The following is a 22,298-nucleotide window of genomic DNA, read 5'->3' as shown; positions in this document are numbered from 1 at the left end:
GGGGCGTGTCCTCCCCCGGAAATTGGAGCACTCCCCACCCACGGGCGGCTAGCAGCTGTGTGCGGAGTCCGGGATGAGCGTCTTCGCTGCGGCAGGCGCTGGGCTGCTGTGCGCTGGGCGGTTGTGCGCCGTGCGCGCGGGTAAGCAATTGCGGTGCCCGAGCCCCCGTTGCCGCGGAAACCGCCCGGGGCGCCTTCTCCAGTTGAGGGGGCTCCGGGGCGCTCTAGGCTGCAGCCTGGAGTCCAGCGTCAGACACGAAATGGCTGTGTGGCCGTGGGCCAAGCGCGTGCCTGCTGCGCCCTTTGGGCGTGCTGAGGGCCCGAGACAGCTTTCCTGGCTTTGGCCGAGGTGAAGGGTTGACGAAGCCGCTTTGAAATCACTCCGGCTGCTGTGCACATGCCAATACTAAGGTTTCTAATGAATGCCGTTTAATGTGTGTTTTCTACAGTCCTTCCTTGTCTTTGGAGAGGAAAGTACTTCAGTTCCGGGAATGAGCCGGCAGAAAACAACCCGGTGACCCCTATGCTGCGGCATCTTATGTACAAAATCAAGTCTACTGGTCCCATCACCGTGGCCGAGTACATGAAGGAGGTCTTGACCAACCCAGCCAAGGTATGGGTCGGGGAGCCCGGGGACCAGGCCCGCTCTAGCTGCGCTGCGGGGTGTGAACCAGGAGGATATGCTCAGAGGGGACCCCGAAGGTCCTCAGCCCTGGCAGTTGCCTTCCAGGGGAAGAGCCACGCTCAAAAACCTGGGACAGATAAATGAATCTGTCAGTTGGTCAGGGCTGGGTCAAGTCAGCGGCAGTGGCTTTAAAGAGAGGACAAGTTACAAAGATGTTCAGGGGACGATGTAACCGATTGGACTTATGATATGAAGGAAGGATGACTTCCCTTCCTGGGTTTATGGTAGATACTGGAGTCATTTTTCAGGAAGAAGGGAATTCAGGAGGAGGTAGAGGTAGGAAAGAGTTCAATCCGAACTCTTTGAAGTGTCTGTGGGACTCAGGTGGAAATGTCCAATAGGCAACAGGAAATACGAATTTAGTGCCTGGAAAGCTGTGTTGGGATGGCATCAGCAGGCACTGGGAGCGTATTCCATTGAGAATGGAAGGTGTGGGCGTTTACGTTCTAGCATTAGGCATTGTCACAGGTTTTTGACCTTCATTTCCTTGTCTGCTCTACAAAGTCACTTGGTGAAAGCCTGTGGTCCTTTTATTTTAGAATGTTTCACCTTTTGTTGGGTTGAAATATGAGATCTGTGGAATCCTGGGGTTCATTTGGCCTTTTGCTGTTGGATATAGTAGAGTGACTCAGGGTCCAGAGGTTTAGTAAAGGAAGAGATCCTTTAATGCCTATATGCAGTGTTACAATGTACCAAAAGTTCAGATAAGGAGAAACTTTAAAACAAACATCTCTGGGTTAGAGGTGAGGTCCACTCATCTTTTATCCATTTATTGAGGTGCCATATGTGCCAAACACTGTCTCAGGCTCTGGGAATACTGCAGTGGACAATGGAGCATGGCGCTTATGTTCTAGTGAGATAACCATAAACAAGGAAACAAATAATTAAACAAGATCATTGTGGATTGCTGTAAGTGCTTCTGAGGGAGGAAAACACAAACAAACAAACAAACAAAACTGGGTTAATAGGGATTGAAAGCAAATACTGTGGTGGGAATAGGGATTGTAGAAGTTCCTTAGGTAGGTGGTCGGGGAAGGCCAGTACATTTGAGCTGAGGCTTGAAGGGTGGGGATGGGCCAGCCTGGCAAAAGTCTGGGAGAAGTGGGTTCCCAGCAGAGGATCCAGAAACACAAGGTTTTTAAGCTGGGAAATGCCTTGGTACACAGAGAAGGGAAGGGCACCAGTGTGGCTGCAGGGCAGTGACTGGCGGGTGGGAGGGTTTGATGGTGAGGAAAGTAGTGTGAGATGAGTTTGGAGAGGAGCCAGTTCATGCAGTGCTTTCATGAAATTTAGATTTTTGTGTTAGTGCAATGGGAAACCTTTAGGAGGTGCATTCATGTACGTTGTGTTGGCAGTGACATCAGGTGGAGATAGTAAGTGAGCCGCTGGCCGTAAGAGTCTGGAGTTCGTGAGAAAGATTGGGCATGCATATATAAATTTGGTCATCATCAGTATATAGATGACGTTAAAATAAAAAGGAGCCAGTGAGAGTATACTTAGAGAAGAAAAGGTTTTTCAGGAGTAAGCCTTGAGGTAACTCAAATTTAAAGTAGAGGTTCTTAACCTAGGGATCCTTGAATAGAAATCAGGGGGTTTATAGACGTGGATGGGAATAAAAATTACACTTTTATTTTCATTAACCTCTAACTGAAGTTTAGTGTTTCTCTGATTATGAACATAGGCAACAACCAGTACCATCAGCAATACTCTGTGATTTTAGCGTCAGTGGAAATCACTGACATTGTCATATCACAACAGAGTGATCATGATATCTCAAAGTACTATTGTACTTCTCTGTACTTCAAAACTTCATTATTTATTAGAACTTCAGCTCAGTTTTGCTTTTTAATACACTTATAAAGGTGTATATATATTACTATATCACAAATTTATTTTTAAAATATTTGATAAGTATTTTTCTTTTTTTATAAATTTATTTATTTATTTATTTATTTTTGGCTGTGTTGGATCTTCGTTGCTGCGCGCGGGCTTTCTCTAGTTGCGGCGAGCGGGGGCTACTCTTTGTTGCAGTGTGCGGGCTTCTCATTGAGGTGGCTTCTCTTGCCGCGGAGCACGGGCTCTAGGCGCGCGGGCACTAGAGCGCAGGCTCAGTAGTTGTGGCACACGGGCTTAGTTGCTCCGTGGCATGTGGGATCTTCCCGGACCAGGGCTCGAACCCGTGTCCCCTGTGTTGGCAGGCAGATTCTTAACCGCAGTACCACCAGGGAAGCCTGATAAGTATTTTTCAATTGATTTCATATTTAGTCCTGTGTGTTTTAAGTCCCGTGCATTTAAAAACATTCTGTGAAGGGTCTGTAGTGTTCATTAGACTGCCAGAGTGGTTCGTTTCTCTCTCTCTCTCTCTCTCTCTCTCTCTCTCTCTCTCACACACACACACACACACACACACACACACACACACACACACACCCACACCCACCCACCCCTGAAATACTTCCTTACGAAGGGAAAGAGAAAGGCTAGAGGGGAGATGCTGTATGGAGTGAAAAAAATTTTTTTAAAGATGGAAGTGACTTAATTAAATTTCTAATGCTGAGGGGGAAAAGTTGAAGCTGTAAGAGAAAGCTGTGATAGAAAGATCCTGGCCCATGAGGGTTATGTGAGGAATGATGATTGAGCCAGAGCACAGGATTAAGTTTGGAAAAGAGAAGGTGTAGGCGTTTCATCCTTTGAGTCCCGAGGAAAGAATGGGAACAGTGGAGGCTGGATGGGGTCAGGAACCTGAGGAAGTCTATTTAATAACATTCTTTAATTCCTGCCTGGGCCCGAGCCCAGGTCACCTGCTGAGGGTAAGCTGGTAGAAGAAGGGGCTTGAAGGGCATAGGGAAATTTTAAACAATTCTTGAGTGTTTCTTGAAGGCTAAACACTACACTAAAACTTGGGATATGAAGGTAAATAAGACATAGTCCCGTCCCCCAAATGACTAATCCTTCTGGTGAAGAATTTAGATATATAAAGAAATAAGTTTAGAAAAGGAGGCATGCGGTCTCGCCTGAGGTTGGAGGGCTGGAGGAGGAGGTCAGAGAAGGTGGCATTTGAGCAGATTCAGTCTTACTGAGTAGAAGATTGCCAGGGAGAGATGGGAAAGGAGAAAGGAGAACATTTGCGATGGCAAGGATGTATGGCCAGGCAGGGCAAATGAAAAACAAAACAAAACAAAAACAAACAAAAAATCAATTTTTTATTGAGATATAACATTCACATAGAAAAATGCATAAATCACATTTATACAGCTTGATGAATTTTGACAAAGTGAACACTCCTGTGTCACCAGCACCCAGGTCAAGAAGCAGCCTCAAGAGCAGGCAGGGCTGATTTGAAACACAGTGGGAGAGGTTGGGCGAGGGGCTTGCGGGGCAGCCAGGGTCTTCGTGTGGAGGCAGGAGAGGGAGGGCAGCTGTGCAGTGTGGAGAGGGGCCCTGCTTGGCTTCTGCCTTTGTAGTCAAGGAGTGATTGTTTTTCTACCAGTTCTGCAAAATGACTGTTACTTTGTAAAATTTAGGTAAAGATGCTGTTTATTTTGCTTATTTGGAAGAGAGAACTTTCTTATGAAATAACTTGTTTATCTCATCGTATACATTATGTGAGATTTTGGAGGGGTGTTTTAAAAAGCTTATTTGAAAATTAATTTGTTTTCTCCATTTTTTCTTTTTACGTAGGGCTATTATGTGAACCGTGACATGCTAGGAGAAAAAGGAGATTTCATTACTTCACCTGAAATAAGTCAGATCTTTGGGGAGGTAATATCCAACGTAAACTCTAGAAGAAACTAATTATCAAACATTTGAGAGTAGATCAAGTAGTAGTATTCCACAGTAGTGTTTTACAGCTTTGTTTTTGGTGATTCATCAAGTTTTAATTTTTTAGTGGTTTATATACTGAAGGAATAGAGGTATCGAGGACATTTGAAAGGTTTAATACTTTACTGTAGAAAAGGAAATGTAGAGATACAAAGGACAGAAGGAAAGAAAAAGAAAAGAAATGGAAGAAAAGGTGTTGGAAAAGAGGAGAACCAGATGAAAAAATGAGAATGGAAAGACGAAGAGAGACAACAGGCAAGGTGAAGAAGGAGGTTGAGAGTTCCCTCAAGAAGGAAGAGAGAAAAGATAAAAAATACTGAGGAATTAGTGGAATCAAAATGCGCTCTATAGCCTATACCCCTTATTTAGCCGTATTTATAGTAGAAGTCTCCTTAAGAACTTTGAATTCTTTTCAGGAATTCTAGTTCATTTATTTCCATATATAACCTTTGATCAATTTAGAAATAGAAAATAGTACACAAAAGGAAGAAAAATCTAGGCATTAAAAAAATATTAATTATGACTTAAAGCCATGTAATTATTGAAATTACATGAATATGAAGAAATGGCAGAATCATATTTCATATGTCTGTTTGCTTTGAAATACTAGTACCTTTCGGTAAGTGATATCCTCTTATCTGTGTCATGGGACCTTTTATAGTAGAGGCTGCCTTTTAACTAGGTGTTTTCTTCTGTTACTAAGCTTCCTAAGTGGTGTCTGTTGTACTGTAGTCCCAGTGAAGTTCCTGTGTGCGTATACATATATTAACATGTTAAATAACGTGTATGGTTGTTAGGAAACATTTTGCCTTCTGGCGTAAAGTCTATTTACATAGAGTTTTATATTGTGGTATACTTTTATGCTTTATAATGCTTGAATGTAGTTCTTTCCTTGTCACAGCTCCTAGGGATATGGTTCATCAGTGAATGGATAGCCACTGGAAAAAATGCAGCTTTCCAACTGGTGGAACTGGGCCCAGGCAGGGGTACCCTCTTGGGAGATATTTTGAGGGTAAGTAATAAAAGAATGTCTTAAAGTCTCATGTACCCGACTCTTGTTACTTTTGACTGAGTTTGAAAACTTTGTTGATTTCCTTGGTTTTCAGTCTTACCTCCTTAATCTCATATTTCTCAGGTAAAATGTAATGTCAAAATAATATAGTGAATCATTACTTGTTATCTGTTTCTAATCTTAAAAAAATGGGGGTGAGGGGAGAATGTAAAAGCTAAAAGTATAAAACATTTAGAAGATATTATGGGAAAATATATTCATCTTCTGAGTAGGGAGTTTTTTACATTATATAAAAAGCAGAAGCCATAAAGGAAAAGATTAATAATTTCAAATACATTAAAATTAAGAACTTTTTTGTTCTTTAAAGAAACTAGGAACATTTTGTTCTTCAAAGACACCATAAAGTGACAAGACAAAACACAAAGTGGGAGGAGTTATTTGTAACACATATAACTAACAAAGAACTGGTAGTTAGAATGCATAAAGAACTTTTTTTGTTTAATAGATTTATTTTACTTATTTATTTATTTATTATTTTTTGGCTGCGTTGGGTCTTCAGTTGCTGTGCACGCTTTCTCTAGTTGCGGCGAGCTGGGGCTACTCTTCGTTGTGGTGCGAGGGCTTCTCATTGCGGTGGCTTCTCTTGTTGCAGAGCACGGGCTCTAGGCTCACAGGCTTAGTAGTTGTGGCACACAGGCTTAGTTGCTCTGCGGCATGTGGGATTTTCCTGGACTAGTGCTCGAACCCGTGTCCCCTGCCTTGGCAGGTGGATTCTTAACCAGTGCGCCACCAGGGAAGCCCCGAAGATCTCCTTTAAATCTGTAAGAAGGTGACAGATAACTCAATAGAAAAGTCAGGCCAAAGATGTGAACAGGCCTGTCATAAAAGAGGGAGTCCATGTGGCTAATGAAGACAAAAAGATGCTCAGACTCATTGGTAATCAGGGAAATGAAAATTAAAATCACAGTGAGTAACCACTGTACCCTCAAAATTAGAAAGTCTGACAACACCAAGGTTGTCAGACCTTGGTTGGTGAGGATGGGGAGCAAGGGCAACTCTCATGTACTGCTTGTAAGTATATTTTGGTACAACCCCTATGAATAGCTACTGGGCATTATCTACTAACATCAAAGTTACTTACATTGTATGTCCCAAAATAAATTGTGAGCTTATTTTGTGTGTACCTGACAAATCAGTGTAAAAAAAAAATGCATATTCAATTTAAAGAAATTTAAATTTCTTGATGCTATATGATTTCTGCTTGAAATTAAGAATTGAAGGATTTTTTTTTTCAAAGAATATTTACAAATATCTGACAAATAAGAATCCTGATTATATTGTATGTTTTTGGTGGTGAGGGGAACCCACTGATTTATGTTTCCAGGGCTCTATTTTGTATCTTTTTAAATTGGCAAAGTCATTTGAATATAAAATATTTAATAAGATTCTCAAACAATATTTTGTTTCAAGAACTTTAAAAATTAAGCCCAAAGCTCTTTTTTTTCTTTAAAAAATTTTTTTTAAATTGAAGTATAGTTGACTTACAGTGTTTCAGGTGTACAGCAAAGTGATTATATATATATTTTCAGATTATTTTCCATTATAGGTTATTATAAGATATTGAATATAGTTCCTTGAGCTATACAGTAGGTCCTTGTCGTTGTGTATTTTATATATAGTAGTGTTTATTTGTTAATCCCAAATTCCTAATCCCTGTCCCCCATAATCCATTCTTTTTTTTTTTAAAGAAAATCACGTTCTTTTATTTATTTATTTATTTATTTATGACTGTGTTGGGTCTTCGTTTCTGTGCGAGGGCTTTCTCTAGTTGTGGCAAGTGGGGGCCACTCTTCATCGCGGTGCGCGGGCCTCTCACCATCGCGGCCTCTCTTGTTGCGGAGCACAGGCTCCAGATGCGCAGGCTCAGTAATTGTGGCTCACGGGCCCAGTTGCTCCGCGGCATGTGGGATCTTCCCAGACCAGGGCTCGAACCCGTGTCCCCTGCATTGGCAGGCAGATTCTCAACCACTGCGCCACCAGGGAAGCCCCCATAATCCATTCTTTATGCTTGTCTTTTGGAAAGAAAATGCTTGGCTTTATCATTCCCATGCGTAAACATCTTTGGCAGCTACCCTCTTATCAATACAAGGTGTTCACAACCAGACTTGTTTCTGTGCTCTACCTTGAACTCCGTGCTCCAAACTATATGCACCAAACTATACCCACAGCTCTTAAAATGTCTAAAGGATGCTTCCCTAGATCAAGTCCTGAGAACTCTTAAAAAGCCAAAGAATTTAAAGGAATGTAAAGAAAATAGCCAAAGGTGTAATTACAGACTTGTTTTTATTTTTGATCATATTTCTGAAGGATTTTTCTCTTGTGAAGAAGTTTTTCCATTTATAGTTTCATCTCAAAACTAAATTTGGAAAAGTCGTCTTGTCCTAATCAGTCTGTACCCGCATATTCAGGTCTCAAAAGTAGGAGGCAAATCACCAGTGAGTATTAAATTCAAATGAAAAAAATATTGATATACTTTATACAATTAGCATTGAATTTTTAGCATTAAAATATTGATAAAACATTAGTATATTCCTTTTTTTTCTCATGTTTACAGTAGCAAAAAAATGTGTGTGGCTAAGAAGAAATTGAAAATGGGAAAGAATCTCAAAGTTAAACTGTCAAGTAATTAGTGCCATTCAAATCTGATTTCTTGTGGATACAGTCTGATCATCTCAGGGGTGAGGTGATTTTGTAGGCATAGCAGCTTTTTCTTTTTCTTTTTTTCTTTCTTTATTTTTTTCAAGCTATTGCCACAGCCTCCTGCTGCCCAAGGTTTGCTGGCCTAATCACTTGAGATACAGCAGTTTGACTTTCCGCATCACTTTCTAGGGCCCTACTTGCTGTATCAGTGGCTAGTCAATGATCTTCTTTGGGATACTCTCTTCATAGCAGCTTTTTAAAATCAAGCCTAGCTCTTTACCCATGAACTTGCTGTGTGGCCCCAGGTGTGATGTGTATAACAATTTTCAGGTCTTATAAGTAAAAAATCTCTGTTTTTTCAAAGTTAAAAAAAAACAAGGCTATATACATTTTATTTCTTTGGTCTTTTTTTAGACTCTCTAATCTGAATCATTGTTATTATTGGATGCTAAAGCTTTTATTTTCATTTGTTAGTCATAATTCTAATTTTTATCAGTAGGAAACCAAATTGTACTGTGTACTATGTACTGTTCATTTCTTATATAGACTATGTTTAATAACTCCAGTAGGTTATGACTCTCATAGACTGCTGGAGAGTGACTTGTGTGAGGTTCTCTGAAACGAATTATTACTTTTGCTGTGACATGAGCAAATTATCGAGGTCAATGGTTAGAAAACCTAAAATCTACTCAACAAGATTTTGCCAATTTCTTCTTTTTATATTTAGGTGTTCAGTCAGCTTGCATCTGTGCTGAAAAACTGTGACATTTCAATACATCTGGTAGAGGTCAGCCAAAAATTAAGTGAGATTCAAGCATTAATGTTGACTGAAGAGAAGGTCCTATTAGAGCGAAATGCTGGATCCCCAGTATATATGAAAGGTGTCACTAAGTCTGGAATTCCAATTTCCTGGTACCGAGATCTGCAAGATGTTCCAAAAGGTAATTATTTTACATTGATTAATGAAAGAATTTTGATCACAACCCCTCACAGTAGTGATAGGTGACCACAACCTTGTAGAGCAATGTAGTAGATTGAGTTAGGGCTGCCAAGTCCCTTACCTATAGAGAACAGCATTGTGTTAGAAAATAATTTCATGTGATGTTGCAAAAACCAAAGCAAACCAAAACCAAAACATGGATCTCGGTTGTACTTTTTAGTTTTTCCCTACCCCTCAGATGGTACTGATGATGAAGTAGCCCAAGGCAGTGGTGCCCGAAGGAAGCAATGTTAGTAGATGAGTTTAATTATCTCATCTTTTGATCATCCTTACTTGCCTAAAGGCAAGGAAGGGGTGGTGGGAGAATCCCTTAACTCCTCAAGAATGTTATATTGATGAGCCCCAGCTCAAACCTAAAGTGGTGGTCTGACCTTGGCCAAGGCACCACAGCCCTTCCTGGCCTTAACCGTCTTGGCTGATTTTAGGAAATTCAAATCCTCTTCCAGCTAACAAATTTGAGTTCTGATTTCTTTTGGGCCTGGTGATGAATAAAACATTAAGCTGATAACTGGGATATTTCAGCTCTCTGACCCTCTATGTGGAAAATGGGAACAGTAATAACAGTTACTACGTATGTTCTGCACAGTAGGTTTGCCATGAAGAGGTGGGTGATTCTGTGGAAGTTATAATTGTGGAAGCATCACAAGTTCCATTACGAAGAACTATGCATTTTCTTTTTGTTAATGTTCAAAACAACCAGTTGATTGCCTTGAAAATGCTGAAATGTTAATTTTTTTCTTCTGTTTTTAAATAGAGTACAGCTTTTATCTTGCACATGAATTTTTCGATGTTCTTCCTGTGCATAAGTTTCAGGTATTGATGGGAAAGAAGTCACATTTATAATTGAATAACAAAGGGCCTTATGTTGTAAGAATAAACATTTATGGTGTTTAATTACTACTTGTTGAAATTAACTATATTTGGAAGTTTGATGAATATAAATAATTGAAAGGCAAAAGTGAAATATTAAGAATTCTTAATTCTTAGGATATTAAGGATTCTTAATTCCTCTGGGATAAAGATGTAAGAGAATGTAAGATAGTAAATGACTATAGTGCAATGAAGGATTATTTTTTAGCAAATATTTTTAAATTCCAAAAATTAAAAATTTTCTTCATTCTTTCTGTGAGGAGATTTAAGATTTGGTGGTAATGCACATGTACTGGTAACTTGTAGGGCTAAGAGTATATATTATTATGTAGTAATTTGTTGGCAGAAGCTTCTGATCAGTCCTCCTAAGTCTGTTTTCCATTTTGGGGGCACTTTCCATGTTGCTTATTTCCTCCTCCATTTCTTATCTAAACAGCATTAATAGTTTGCATCTATCATTCTACTCATACTGTTCAAAGGAAATGAAGTAATGCCTTTAAATAATTTAAGTGGTAAAGTGCTCTGTAAATGTTAGTTATCTGTCTTATATATGATAAGAGGAGAAAAGTTATTTTGGTAGAGGCAATTTTGAGAACAAACTTGCAAAAATTTGTTTTTATGTGTTATTTTGTGTTTAGAAAACACCACACGGATGGCGGGAAGTACTCATTGATATTGATCCACAGGTTTCTGATAAACTGAGATTTGTTTTGGCGCCTTGTGCTACCCCAGCAGAAGCCTTCATACAAGTAGGAATAATTTTTTTTTTCTTAGTTTATTGCCAGCCAAATCTTCAGTCTTATTTTCTGAGTTAGTATTTTAGAGTTCCTTGTAACATGAAAGGTGCTTTTCATTAATAGTGAAAATGCACAGGATTTAGAGTCAGGAGACTGGGTTCAAATCATTTCTTAGCCATGTGACCTTAATGTAATAAGAAAGTAAGTGCTTACTCAGCAAGTCCCTGACTGTCTCTGTTTACCTCAGTTCTCTATCAAATGGTGACAATATTGCCTACTTGACAGGAAGTTATGTATCTGTGAAAACAATGTAGTACAGTGTAAAGTAACAATAACAATATTTATTGAATATTTTGTATGTATTACTCTTTTTTTTTTTTAATTTATTTTTGGCTGCATTGGGTCTTCGTTGCTGTGCGCTGGCTTTCTCTAGTTGCAGCGAGTGGGGCCTCCTCTTCGTTGCGGTGTGCAGGCTTCTCATTGCTGTGGCTTCTCTTGTTGCAGAGCATGGGCTCTAGGTGCGCGGGCTTCAGTAGTTGTGGCACGCAGGCTCAGTAGTTGTGGCTTGTGGGCTATAGAGTGCAGGCTCAGTAGTTGTGGCGCACAGCCTTAGTTGCTCCGCGGCATGTGGGATCTTCCCGGACCTGGGCTCGAACCCATGTCCCCTGCATTGGCAGGCGGATTCTTAACCACTGCACCACCAGGGAAGCCCCTATTACTCTATTTTTTCATTTAATTCTCAAAACTATTATTAGGTAAGTTTTATTATCACTCTCTTTGGGCTACTGTTAGAGCATACCTTTTTTCTCATGCTTCCACCCAAATTAAAATTTGATTACTCCTTTCTATTGTCCTCAAGGAATAATTGCAAGAGCCTGTGTATCTTCGGTTTGAGTTTAAACGTTCAAAAAACCTGTACTTCTCAGGAATGTTTGGGCTTTAGATTGCCTGTTTTATTCCCTTTTTTTCGAGCTCAGAAAAAGAAGATTTCTACTTTCTGGACCATAACTAAGAATTTCTGCCTTAGAAGTTACCGATTTTAAAAGCAGAAGAGCTTTTAAACATAAAACTATGAATTAAGTTTTCATTGCAAAGCATAAGTTTAAAATATCAGCCTAAGTGCTTGTGAGCATTTCTACTTTTTCATACTCTGGCTAATTTTACCTGAGTGAGAAACAAATTCATAAAGCTACTGCGAGCTAACCCCCTGAGAGTTGATTGTTTTTAGGTCTTCACTTGAACAGTGTACACTTATGAGAAAGGGAGTGATGATTTCCCTCTCATTTGGATGGAGCAAATGGTAGTGGAATCTCTTGTCTTGAAGAGCAGTCTAGGATGTTAAGAATGTCAGCATGGAACGCTGAGTCGTGTCACCTTATGCCTGAAGCAGCTGACCCCATGGTTTATATAGTGAAACCACAGTAATTTATTTAATAGCACTGGAGGCTTAGTGGTTTATTATTTCATTTAATTCTCACAGTAAGCCTAGTATATGAAATAGACTGTGAAAGGTTAAGTAACTTGTCTCTAGTAAGCAGTAGATGAGGTGAGACTCAAGGGCTGAGTCTGCCTGACTCTGTACCTCTTAGACCTGTGCCATTATAGGCAGAGATATCAGAGCAGGTCAGTACTTCACTTGTAATAGGTGTTAGGAGGGAGTAAAAGTTAATGTACGTTTGCACAATGAGGAAAAAATTTTTCATTATCACAGAAATTAGTGAAATTTCATATCTGCTAGTCCAGTTGGCAAGTATTACTATTTATTGTCAATACACGTTTTAAGCTAGTATGTACTTCTTGAGGACCCTTAGTTAATAGTTGAACATCTTGGGAAATAAGGGCTTCAGGTACATTGACGCTAGTTTATAAGCTGGTGTTGCTAGATATAGGGCATATCGTTGGGGTACCTTTTCCCACAAAAGAAGGCAGATATACTTGCTTTAATAGGGTCTGTTTTGTTATAATGGATTTATATCATTTGTTCTACCAGCACAACTTTTTAGTGTCTCTTATGTGTCAGGCACTGTTCTAGGCAGACAAAAATTCCTTTTCCATGCTTTCAACCCAGTGGAATATATTTATATGAATTATGATACAGAAGTAAAATCACCATAAATAAAATGATAATGTTCTTAGCCATCTGGAGGGTTGAGAGGGCATATGCCTTTTTATAAAAGGCATTAAAATTAAAATATCTTTGTAAACTGAATGGACAACATCAGAGAACCAAGGAGTTCTGTGTAATAGAAAGGATGTCATGTGAAAAGTTGAGTGTAGACAACATATTCATATTGAGAAGGAATTTATTTTTTTTATTTAAAAAAAATTTTTTTTTTTTTTTTTTAATTTTTTTGGCTGTGCTACATGTGGGACTTCAGTTCCCTGACCAGGGATCGAACACACGCCCCCTGCAGTGGAAGCATGGTGTTCCAACCACTGGACCACCAGGGAAGCCCTGAGAAGGAATTTATTTTTATTGTAACTAAGAAATGCTCATTGTAGAAAAACCCTAAGGAAACAGGTCTTTTGGATGATGTATTTTGATTCAACTGTTTCCTTACTAGTGTGATGAAACAAGGGATCACGTGGAAGTGTGTCCTGATGCTGGTGTTATTATTCAGGAACTTTCTCAACGCATTTCACTAACTGGAGGTGCTGCCCTGATTGCTGATTATGGTCATGATGGAACTAAGACAGATACCTTCAGAGTATGTATAATTCAGTCACATGATCTATCAGAATTTAACTGGTACAATTTACTTACAGTTGTCATTTGTTAGGTTTGAAGCTCATTGAAGATCTTTATCTTATTTTGGTTTCTACAGTGCTTAGCACTGTTGTATTACATTATTTTATAATTAATCCATGTTATTATAATCACCCTTAACCCTGTGTCTTACCGTCCACCTCTCCTTTGAACAGGGTCTGGATTGTCTGCATTATTCCTTAAGTTGCAGAACCTAGGTTTGCATAGATCCTAGTAACCATCTGAATAATTCAAATTGAAAGATTTTCTTAAAAGTTCTTAAAAATTTCCCCTCCTTCATTTAAAAAAAAAGTTACTTTTTATAGATTTGATCCAGCTACTGTAATCATTCAGACTTTTTCTGTCATATTTTCAACACATTTTTTCCTTTCCAAATGTATTGTTTTATCCTTCCTAAACATACTTTCTTATGCTCTTGGAACAGGGGTCCCCAACCCCTGGGCCTCAGACCATTAGTGGTCCTCGGCCTGTTAGGAACCGGGCCGCACAGCAGGAGGCGAGCGGCAGGCACTGCCGCTCCCCGTCGCTCTCATTACCACATGAACCATCCCAAAAGTTGTCTTCCACGAAAGCGGTCCCCGGTGCCAAAAAGGGTGGGGACCGCTGTCTTGGAATATGATCAGTTCTGTTCAATATACTTTAATTAAAGTATATTGAAATACATTTAACTAGATGTTATTAAGTCATTTTCTAGATCGGTGTTTCTCAATTTCTGACTTTATATTTTTAAAGAAAAACCTGGAGAGTTTTTTTTTCTTTAAGCACTGATTCTCTAGGCTTATCTCCAGGATTCTGATTTGCTAGGTCTGGGTAGAGTCCAGTAACATGTTCTCAGGTGATTTTTTTTGTTTTTTAATAATTTTTATTGGAGTATAGTTGCTTTGCTCTCAGGTGATTCTGATGCATATAGTTGATGGATACACTTTGTAAAACACCATCTAGGTTCTGGTAACCTGAATTCATCTGGAGAATTCTCTCTTCTACTTCATCACCATGGGCATTAATGAAAATTTTAAAAAACTGTCAAAGGCAGCATCTTCAGGCACTATAACATAGCACTTTATAGTGGGTTTTCCACATGGCATTTCATTTGAAGAAAGGGTGCTATTTGGTAAGTTTGTAAACCACTGATTTAGGCTATATTTTCCTTTTTAACAGTTGTTATGTAAAATGTACTAAAATGATAGCATTTCTTTCATCTTGATAATGATAACCATAAAAGTACAAAAACTCATCATTTGAAAAATTATGTTCAAGGGGTTTTGTGGCCACAGGCTTCATGATGTCTTAATTGCCCCGGGAACAGCAGACCTCACAGCTGACGTGGACTTCAGTTACTTGCGCAGAATGTCCCAGGGGAAAGTAGCTTCTCTGGGTCCAGTAAAACAGCAAACATTTTTAAGAAATATGGGCATTGATGTCCGGCTGAAGGTAATGATTTATGTTATTTCACTGTTATTAAATAGTTTAATTTCATACCATTTCAATAAATATTTTAAGTTCACTTGGCCTTAATGCTCTTGCCGTTAGTCAGATCCTCGGTGTTCCAGTCTTTCCAGTAGCATAGGGTTCAGTGTAACCAGACAGCGTGGGGGTGGAGCAGCCTGGTAAGTTTCATACATCTCTCTTGAGGTAAAATGAAGACTTCCAAATAGTATTCACGTTTGTTAAGAAAACTTGACTGCCTGTATGAGTATGAATTTTACAACTGTTTTGAAGACATCTTAACCCTTCAGTGTAGATCAAACCACCTGGGAATATCTGCTAAACATACAAATCCATAGGTTTGGGTCACAGCAACCTGTGTCTTTAATAAACACACCATGATTCTAAGGTAGATGATCAGAAATTACATTTTAAGCACTGTTTTATTGAATAGCTAATAGTCATTAGTATTGTTGCAAATAACTAGGAATCCTTTCTCCTGGTTATTTTCACTAAGAAATCTTTTTCTTTTCAGGTTCTTTTAGATAAATCAGATGAGCCATCACTGAGGCAGCAGTTACTTCAGGGCTATGATATGTTAATGAATCCTACGAAGATGGGAGAAAGATTTAACTTTTTTGCCTTGATACCTCATCAGAGACTTCATGGTAGAAATCATCAGACGAATGCATGTCAGTCAAAACCCTCTCCATCACCTGTAGCTGGGTTTGGTGAACTTGCTTGGCGGTGATATTTCAGTTTGGACTTTTTACTCCCAAGTTGGCCTAAGAAACTAGAATAAAGAGAACGCATTTTATATATCACAGGTAAAATAAGTATTAAAATATTTTATCTCTTCACAGCCAATAAAAATAGCCCATACAATACAACTGAAAATTGATCTTTTAAGATTGTGTTTGATTCTTGGTACAAATATGTGTTCTCAATTTAATGAAACTTATTATTGGGTATCCTCTAATTAATAAAGCTAGTTGCTGTATTTTTGTTTTAAAATGTAACCATGAATTCTGATTGGTTTTATAACTGGAAACAACTGGCCATTCACAGGGGACTGATTAAATGGAACTATCCATATATTTTTTAAATGAGGTAGAGTAGTATGTTCTGACATAGAAAGATTGCTAAGATTTAGTAAGTGAAAAAAGTAGGGTGCAAAATGTTTTGTAGTTATGATTCCATTTTTGTTGGAGAAAAGCTACATTTAAAGAAATGCTTAGAAGTAATTTCACAGCAATTAAAACACTAAATGCAGACTGGTTGTTTTCTGTTCAGTGATATTTACTTGTATATAAAAAGTAAGGAAAGGATGCCCAATAATCACTAGTTATTAAAGGGACTGTCTTCTCCATTGTATATTCTTTCCTCCTTTGTCGTAGATTGACCATAGGTGTGTGAGTTTATTTCTGGGCTCTCTGTTCTGTTCCATTGATCTATGTGTCTGTTTTTGTTCCAATATGCTGTTTTGATAACTGTAGCTTTGTAGTAAAGTCTGAAGTCAGGGAGCATGATACCATCAGTGTTGTTCTTTTTTCTCAAGATTGCTTTGGGAATTTGGGTCTTTTGTGGTTCCATATAAATTTTAGGATTATTTGTTCTAGTTGTGTGAAAAATGTCATGGGTATTTTGATGGAGATTGCATTAAATCTGTAGATTGCTTTTGGGTAGTATCGACATTTTAACAATATTAATTCTTCCAATCCAAGAACATAGGATATATTTCCGTTTCTTTGTATCATTTTCAGATTCCTTCATCAGTGTTTTATAGTTGTCAGAGTATAGGTCTTCCACCTTCTTGGTTGTTTATTCCTAGATATTTTATTCTTTTTGATGTGATTTTAAATGGGATTGTTTTCTTGCTTTCTCTTATAGTTCATTATTAGTGTATAGAAAAGCAACAGATTTCTGTGTATTAATCTTGTATCCTGCAACTTTACTGAATTCATTTGTTAGTTCTAACAGTTTTTTGGTAGAGACTTTAGGGTTTTCTATGTACAGTATCATGTCATCTGCAAATAGAGACAATTTTATTTTTTCCCTTCCAATTTGGATTTTAGAGGAAAGATTTTCAGCTTTTCCCTATTGAGTGTGGTTAAGTGGCCTTTATTATGTTGAGATATGTTCCCTCTATATCAACTTTGTTGAGAGTTTTTATCATGAATGTTGAATTTTGTCAGATGCTTCTTCTCTTTTGAGATGATCATGTGATTTTTATCCTTTTGTTAATGTAGTGGGTCACACTGATTGATTTGCAAATATTGAACTATCCTTGTGTCCCTGGAATACATCCCACTTGATCATGGTGTGTGATCCTTTTAATATATTGTTGGATTCAGTTTGCTAATTTATGAGGATTTTTTGCATCTATATTCATCAGAGATACTGGACTATAATTGTCTTCTTTTGTAGAGTCTTTATCTGGTTTTGGTACTAGGGTAATGGTGGTCTTGTAGAATGAATTTGGGAGCATTCCATTCTCTTCAGTTTTTGGAATAGTTTGAGAAGGATAGGTATTAGCTTTTCTTAGTATGTTTAGAATTCCCCTGTGAAGCCTGAACTTTGGGTTGCTGGGAGGTTTTTTATTAATTACAAATTCAATTTCAATACTAATGACTGGTCTGAACTGTTCAGATTGTTTCTTAACTCAGTCTTGGCATTCCATTTCTTCTACGTTGTCCAATTTGTTGGCATATAATTGTTTGTAGTAGTCTCTTATTTTTATTTATTTATTTTTTTATCTCAGTAGTACAGTTGTTCTCCTCTTTCTTATTTTGTTTATTTGGGTCCTCTCTTTTTTCTTCTTGATGAGCCTGGCTAAAGGTTTATCAATTTTGTAAAAAGGTTTATCAGTTTTGTTTATCTCTTCAAAAAAACAGCTCTTGGTTTCATTGATGTTTTCTGTTGTTTTTTGGTCTCTATTTTATTTCCTCTCGTAATTATTATTTCCTTCCATCTACTAACTAACTTTGGGCTTTGTTTGTTCTTTTTCTAATTCCTTTAGATAGTAGGTTAGGTTATTTGAAATTTTTCTTCTTTCTTGAGGTAGGCCTTATATTGCTATGAACTTCAATAATCACTATTAAATTTCCCAATCTGGTTTGAGGGGTGGGAAAAGACTTATTTGTCCTCCTTTTTGGTATTTGAATTTTTTATATGCCTCTGTGAATTTTATAATTAAAATTAGATTTAAAAAATTTTAGAAGTCACAGTAAAACCAATAAACCTAACAGGTACTTAAAATATGACTTAGAGTAAATCCAGACTGCTTAGGAGGAGTAATTTTCTAAACTGAGTTAATTCTCTTATTTTCAGATAACTGTCAAGATTTAGTTCTATAAGTTCTCATTTTTTGGTTCAAAAAACTTTTATTAATACCAGACATATGGACTTTCTGAAGAACTGTTATATTAGCAACACAAATTTGTGAAATTAAAGGAAAAGAATACTAGCTATATGTCTTGAATTTATAGCTTAACTATATTGGCAATTCATTGGCAGAGTGATGAATGATTGTTTCTTATTGCTTCTTTGGCTTCACTGAGAACAGGACTAGCATTCTCTATCTATCTCATGCTAAATTAAAGGAAGATGGAGGCTTTATTTTTCAGATGCTGCTCAACTTTGGGCCATTCCTAGCCACCCTTAAAGACTTGGTTGGAGAAATTTTAGAAGATGAAAATACCCATAGTTGGCCCTTCCCAATTATTTAATCGTTTTTATGATTAAGGGGAAAGAGGCAATGCTTCTTGAAACCTGTACATGTACTTTGGTATTAGGTATTTAACTTAAGTCTTTTGGCAGTTGCAGTAGTGGAATATTTAGTGGTAGTTTCTGAAAAACCTAAAATTATTCCAAACTTTCATTCCAAGAAATGAGACCTCGAGGTTATTACCTCAAATTTTGTATAAAATTGTAATAATGAGTTGTTTTTTATTTTAGTCAGATTTTTAAAAAAATCTGTGTTCTTAAATATAGCATTAGTTTCATTTACAAATACTATTTCCAAAACAGTTCTATTACCAAAGCCTGGGAAAAGAACACAACCAAATAAAATATTCTTTGGATACCTCTACTAGAGATAGGCTCAGGTTTTCACATGGAAAAGTATGGTGATATGGAAATACATTTTATTATCAAGCTTCTTTGAGGATATTTACAAAAAGTGGGATGTAATAAAAAATAAAAATGTACTAAACAGTGTCATTATAGACTACTTTGTACATTATCAAATGTTTCTAACAATTATTTCTTATACAAACACAATGACTTCAAGACAAAAAAAGGTTATGCAGGTTATACAGTAACTGGAGAAATTACTCAACTCCAAATTATCTGACAGTGCCTTTACAATTTTTTTTTTTTAGAAAACTTCTTAGGCATTCAACAACAAAAACAAAAAGAGTGCAATTAATTTCATGGCTTGTAAAGTTTGATTATATAAGTATAGCAAACAAACGTCATTCCAGTTAATTATCATCTTACGCAGTAAAACCACAATAGGGTGCCTAGTGACTCAGAATTACTTCATTTTAGCACACTGATATAAACAGACTTACTTTAGAGAAATTTGGGGAAGTTATCCTCTATCACAGGAAAAATACACTTCCCAGAGGTTTTGCAAAATTAATTTGGTTTAATTTTTTAAACTCCTGCCTGACAATGAAATACTGAGACATTGTGGAGTGTCTCCTGGAGATATTTAGGGGTAGGCAGTATAGTAAAATGGTTAGGAGGGGTAAGAAGGACTCTGGAGCCACATTGCCTGGGTTCAAACCCACATCCTAACTGTGACCTTCAGCAGCTAGTTACTTAATTTCCCTGTGCCTCAGTTTCCTTATCTGTGAGATAGAGTTCATGTGCACTTACCTCATGGCTGTTGTGAGGGTAAAACATGTAAAGAGCTCAGAATAGAGGAGCACTGTGTGTTTCCTTCCATTCGCTCAAGGATATTTTTAGTCCTAGATAAGGCAGTAGCTTCAGGATCTCTAAGGGCCCTCTCAGTCTTAGTCTGTTCACAAGAAGAACATTCTTTTCCTTTGCTACCTCAAATTCTGTGGGCAGTGATAGTTAACACTCTTATAACTTTTAGCTTATAAACATCTGATCTTCACAACAACACTGTGAGGAAGGTACAGGCAAGAATTATAATCTTTATTTTATAGATTGAGGAACTCAAGGCTCAAACAGATTGTCACCTGCCGAGGCCAACACAGGTAATTAAAGAACGGAGCCAGATTTTTTGGCTCCACATTTTTTGCTCTTTTTGGAGGGGAAAAAAAGTTTACAATGATTACTGAGGAATCAGAAAACAAAAAGTCCCTAGATTTTTTTATAAGTGAATGGTCCCACCAGATCTTTAACTTTTTGGGGGGAAAACTATTAGTAACTTTTAAAAAGCTATGAAAAAGTCTAACCTCTTAAATATGCTGTCTGGGTAGAAAAAAATGTCTTTAGCTGGCTGCTGAAGCTGCAGTGTTAAAAAAAAAATACTTCTTTCATTCTTTCATTTGCTCAGCTGATAATATAGCTGTACTCTTATAAACTGTTTCATGCTCCACCCCATCCACTCCCTCAAACTGCTTAAAATATAATCGATTTTAAAACATTCCAGATATCTGTAAAGCCTTCCAATAAGCTAAGGGAAGAACAAAAGGATACTGTTATTCTTTCCTGTAGCATTGACTGACTCTGCACTGGCCTACTTTTAGCATATATTTAATTTTCTTCCTCAAATTATTCAACACTATGTAAAGATAAAGTGTATAATTAGAGTTCAGATCTATACCTATTAAATGTTGGAATCCAATTGTGGCATCACAACGGCGTCAGTGGGAACGTGAATATTTAGCAGCAGAGTTGAACTATAAGAAGACGTACATAACAACTCAGCACTGAGACCAGCAGTTCCTACTGCTGGTTTTGTACATCAGTTGTCCCGAATGACCTTAGGCGCTGTTGCAACATGTCAATACTTACAGAAGGTGACAACTTAATTTTCATGTGCCAAAGAGCATATTCAGAATTTCAACTCCAAAAGGGTTAGGGATCACTGTTTTGGAGTCTTGACTGACCTAAAAAATAAAGGTAAAACAGTCCAGCACTCCCTTTCCAGGAGTCTAGGAAAAACCCCTCAATGCCTCTACGGTCAGTTAAACAAATGTTTAAAGTCTATAGGAAATGGCATGCTGGTAGCCTCTCAGTTACCACATAAATGCACATCTGTTTAGTAATCAACCTTGTAACTCTTGTATGATTTGGTCAAACTACGCAATAACTGGACTCTAGCTTGCCTTTTTCTCCTTTTAAAAAAAATAATGTTAAGAATAGGAAAGGGAAGATAAATTAAGTGCCACTATTGTACTAAAGTGAACGATTAGGAAAAATACAAAAACCAGTTATTGCTTATGCTGTAAAAATTTATGAAAAGCTTTATCTTGGGTTCCATTATGTGTTTTTATTACTCAGTTTCCCCTCTTGTACCTACTCAATATGAACTACAGTATTGGTGTCACTGATTCCTTATCATATTTCCTCATGTCTTCGCATCCTTCCAGATGACAACCTACAGAGAACAACAGTTACACAGCAAAATACCAGTCCATAACATGAAATCCTTCCTTATTGAAGTCAGCTCAGTAATGATTAAGGATCCTCTTCCATGTCATCTGGATTGGGAGCCATAATGAAGTGCTTTGGGTATACAAGGTTGTGTGTATATGCATGTATTTCCCAGCGGGCATCGTCACTTTCGTGTGTAATGTAACGTTCACCAATGCGAGTTTCAAATTCTCTAAGGTCAAGCCAAGTCTGATAGTCCTAGGGAAAAAAAAAGATTATGAACCATAAAAGAAACAATACTGTCAGCCTTTTTTTTTTTTTTGCTCAGCACCCTAGTCATAAAATTGACAACCCCTACCTCCTAAATACTTGATATACAATAAGTTCACTTGTAATATTTTAAGTTAGCAATGTTAAAGATAAATACTTTTTCAAATTTAGAGTCTCTCATGAAGGAAGGAACTAGTTTCTAAAATTAAAAAAGAAAACATTGCCTCAGGCTTCTGAGGTGACTAATAATAACCACTAAAATATTTTGTTGGAGAGGCCTACACCTTACTTCTCAAAATAGGGGAAAGTGCTTAGAATCAGTTACCAGGATAATTTAATAACTGCTGAGACGAAATATGATTATATTTGTTTTGAAGTTATTTCTATCCCTCATTCCCTTTAAAATAGTTCTGAAGCTTCTCTCTTTACTCTGAA

At 37.6% G+C, this 22,298-nt stretch overlaps 2 protein-coding genes across 7 annotated transcripts in view; one reads left to right on the top strand and one right to left on the bottom strand.

Moving 5' to 3' along the window:
- NDUFAF7 (NADH:ubiquinone oxidoreductase complex assembly factor 7) lies at positions 1-21,725 on the top strand. Of its 3 annotated transcripts, XR_014254282.1 has the most exons (11): positions 1-140; positions 449-612; positions 4,366-4,446; positions 5,408-5,518; positions 8,946-9,159; positions 9,973-10,031; positions 10,727-10,837; positions 13,390-13,533; positions 14,850-15,023; positions 15,553-15,844; positions 21,590-21,725. XR_014254282.1 is itself a non-coding variant. In XM_082427815.1 (10 exons), the coding sequence occupies exons 1-10, from the start codon at positions 74-76 to the stop codon at positions 15,766-15,768; spliced, it is 1,284 nt and encodes a 427-aa protein (XP_082283941.1). In that variant the 5' UTR covers positions 1-73; the 3' UTR covers positions 15,769-16,036. The 3 variants fall into 3 exon arrangements, 2 of the variants coding, with proteins under 2 accessions (XP_082283941.1, XP_082283940.1); XM_082427815.1 differs by lacking the exon at positions 21,590-21,725 and having other exon boundaries at positions 13,447-13,533; positions 15,553-16,036; XM_082427814.1 differs by lacking the exon at positions 21,590-21,725 and having other exon boundaries at positions 15,553-16,036.
- Positions 19,141-22,298, bottom strand: part of PRKD3 (protein kinase D3) — an 83,570-nt gene continuing 80,412 nt past the window's right edge. For all 4 annotated transcript variants that reach the window (XM_082427702.1, XM_082427705.1, XM_082427703.1 and 1 more), the window contains one exon: positions 19,141-21,851. In XM_082427702.1, the coding sequence (XP_082283828.1) occupies positions 21,678-21,851 (174 nt within the window). In that variant the 3' untranslated portion in view covers positions 19,141-21,677. The remainder of the gene's footprint in view (positions 21,852-22,298) is intronic.

Source organism: Balaenoptera physalus (assembly GCF_965194825.1).
Source record: "Balaenoptera physalus genome assembly, chromosome: 15".
NCBI lineage: Eukaryota > Metazoa > Chordata > Mammalia > Artiodactyla > Balaenopteridae > Balaenoptera > Balaenoptera physalus.
This window is presented reverse-complemented; position numbering and strand designations above follow the sequence as displayed.

Excerpts from the sequence above, each read along its gene's own strand:
- NDUFAF7 (XM_082427814.1), top strand. The coding sequence starts at position 74 with ATGAGCGTCTTCGCTGCGGCAGGCGCTGGGCTGCTGTGCGCTGGGCGG. Across the intron at positions 4,447-5,407 it reads TAAGTCAGATCTTTGGGGAG|CTCCTAGGGATATGGTTCAT; the intron begins GTAATATCCAAC and ends TCCTTGTCACAG. Across the intron at positions 10,838-13,389 it reads CAGCAGAAGCCTTCATACAA|TGTGATGAAACAAGGGATCA; the intron begins GTAGGAATAATT and ends TTTCCTTACTAG.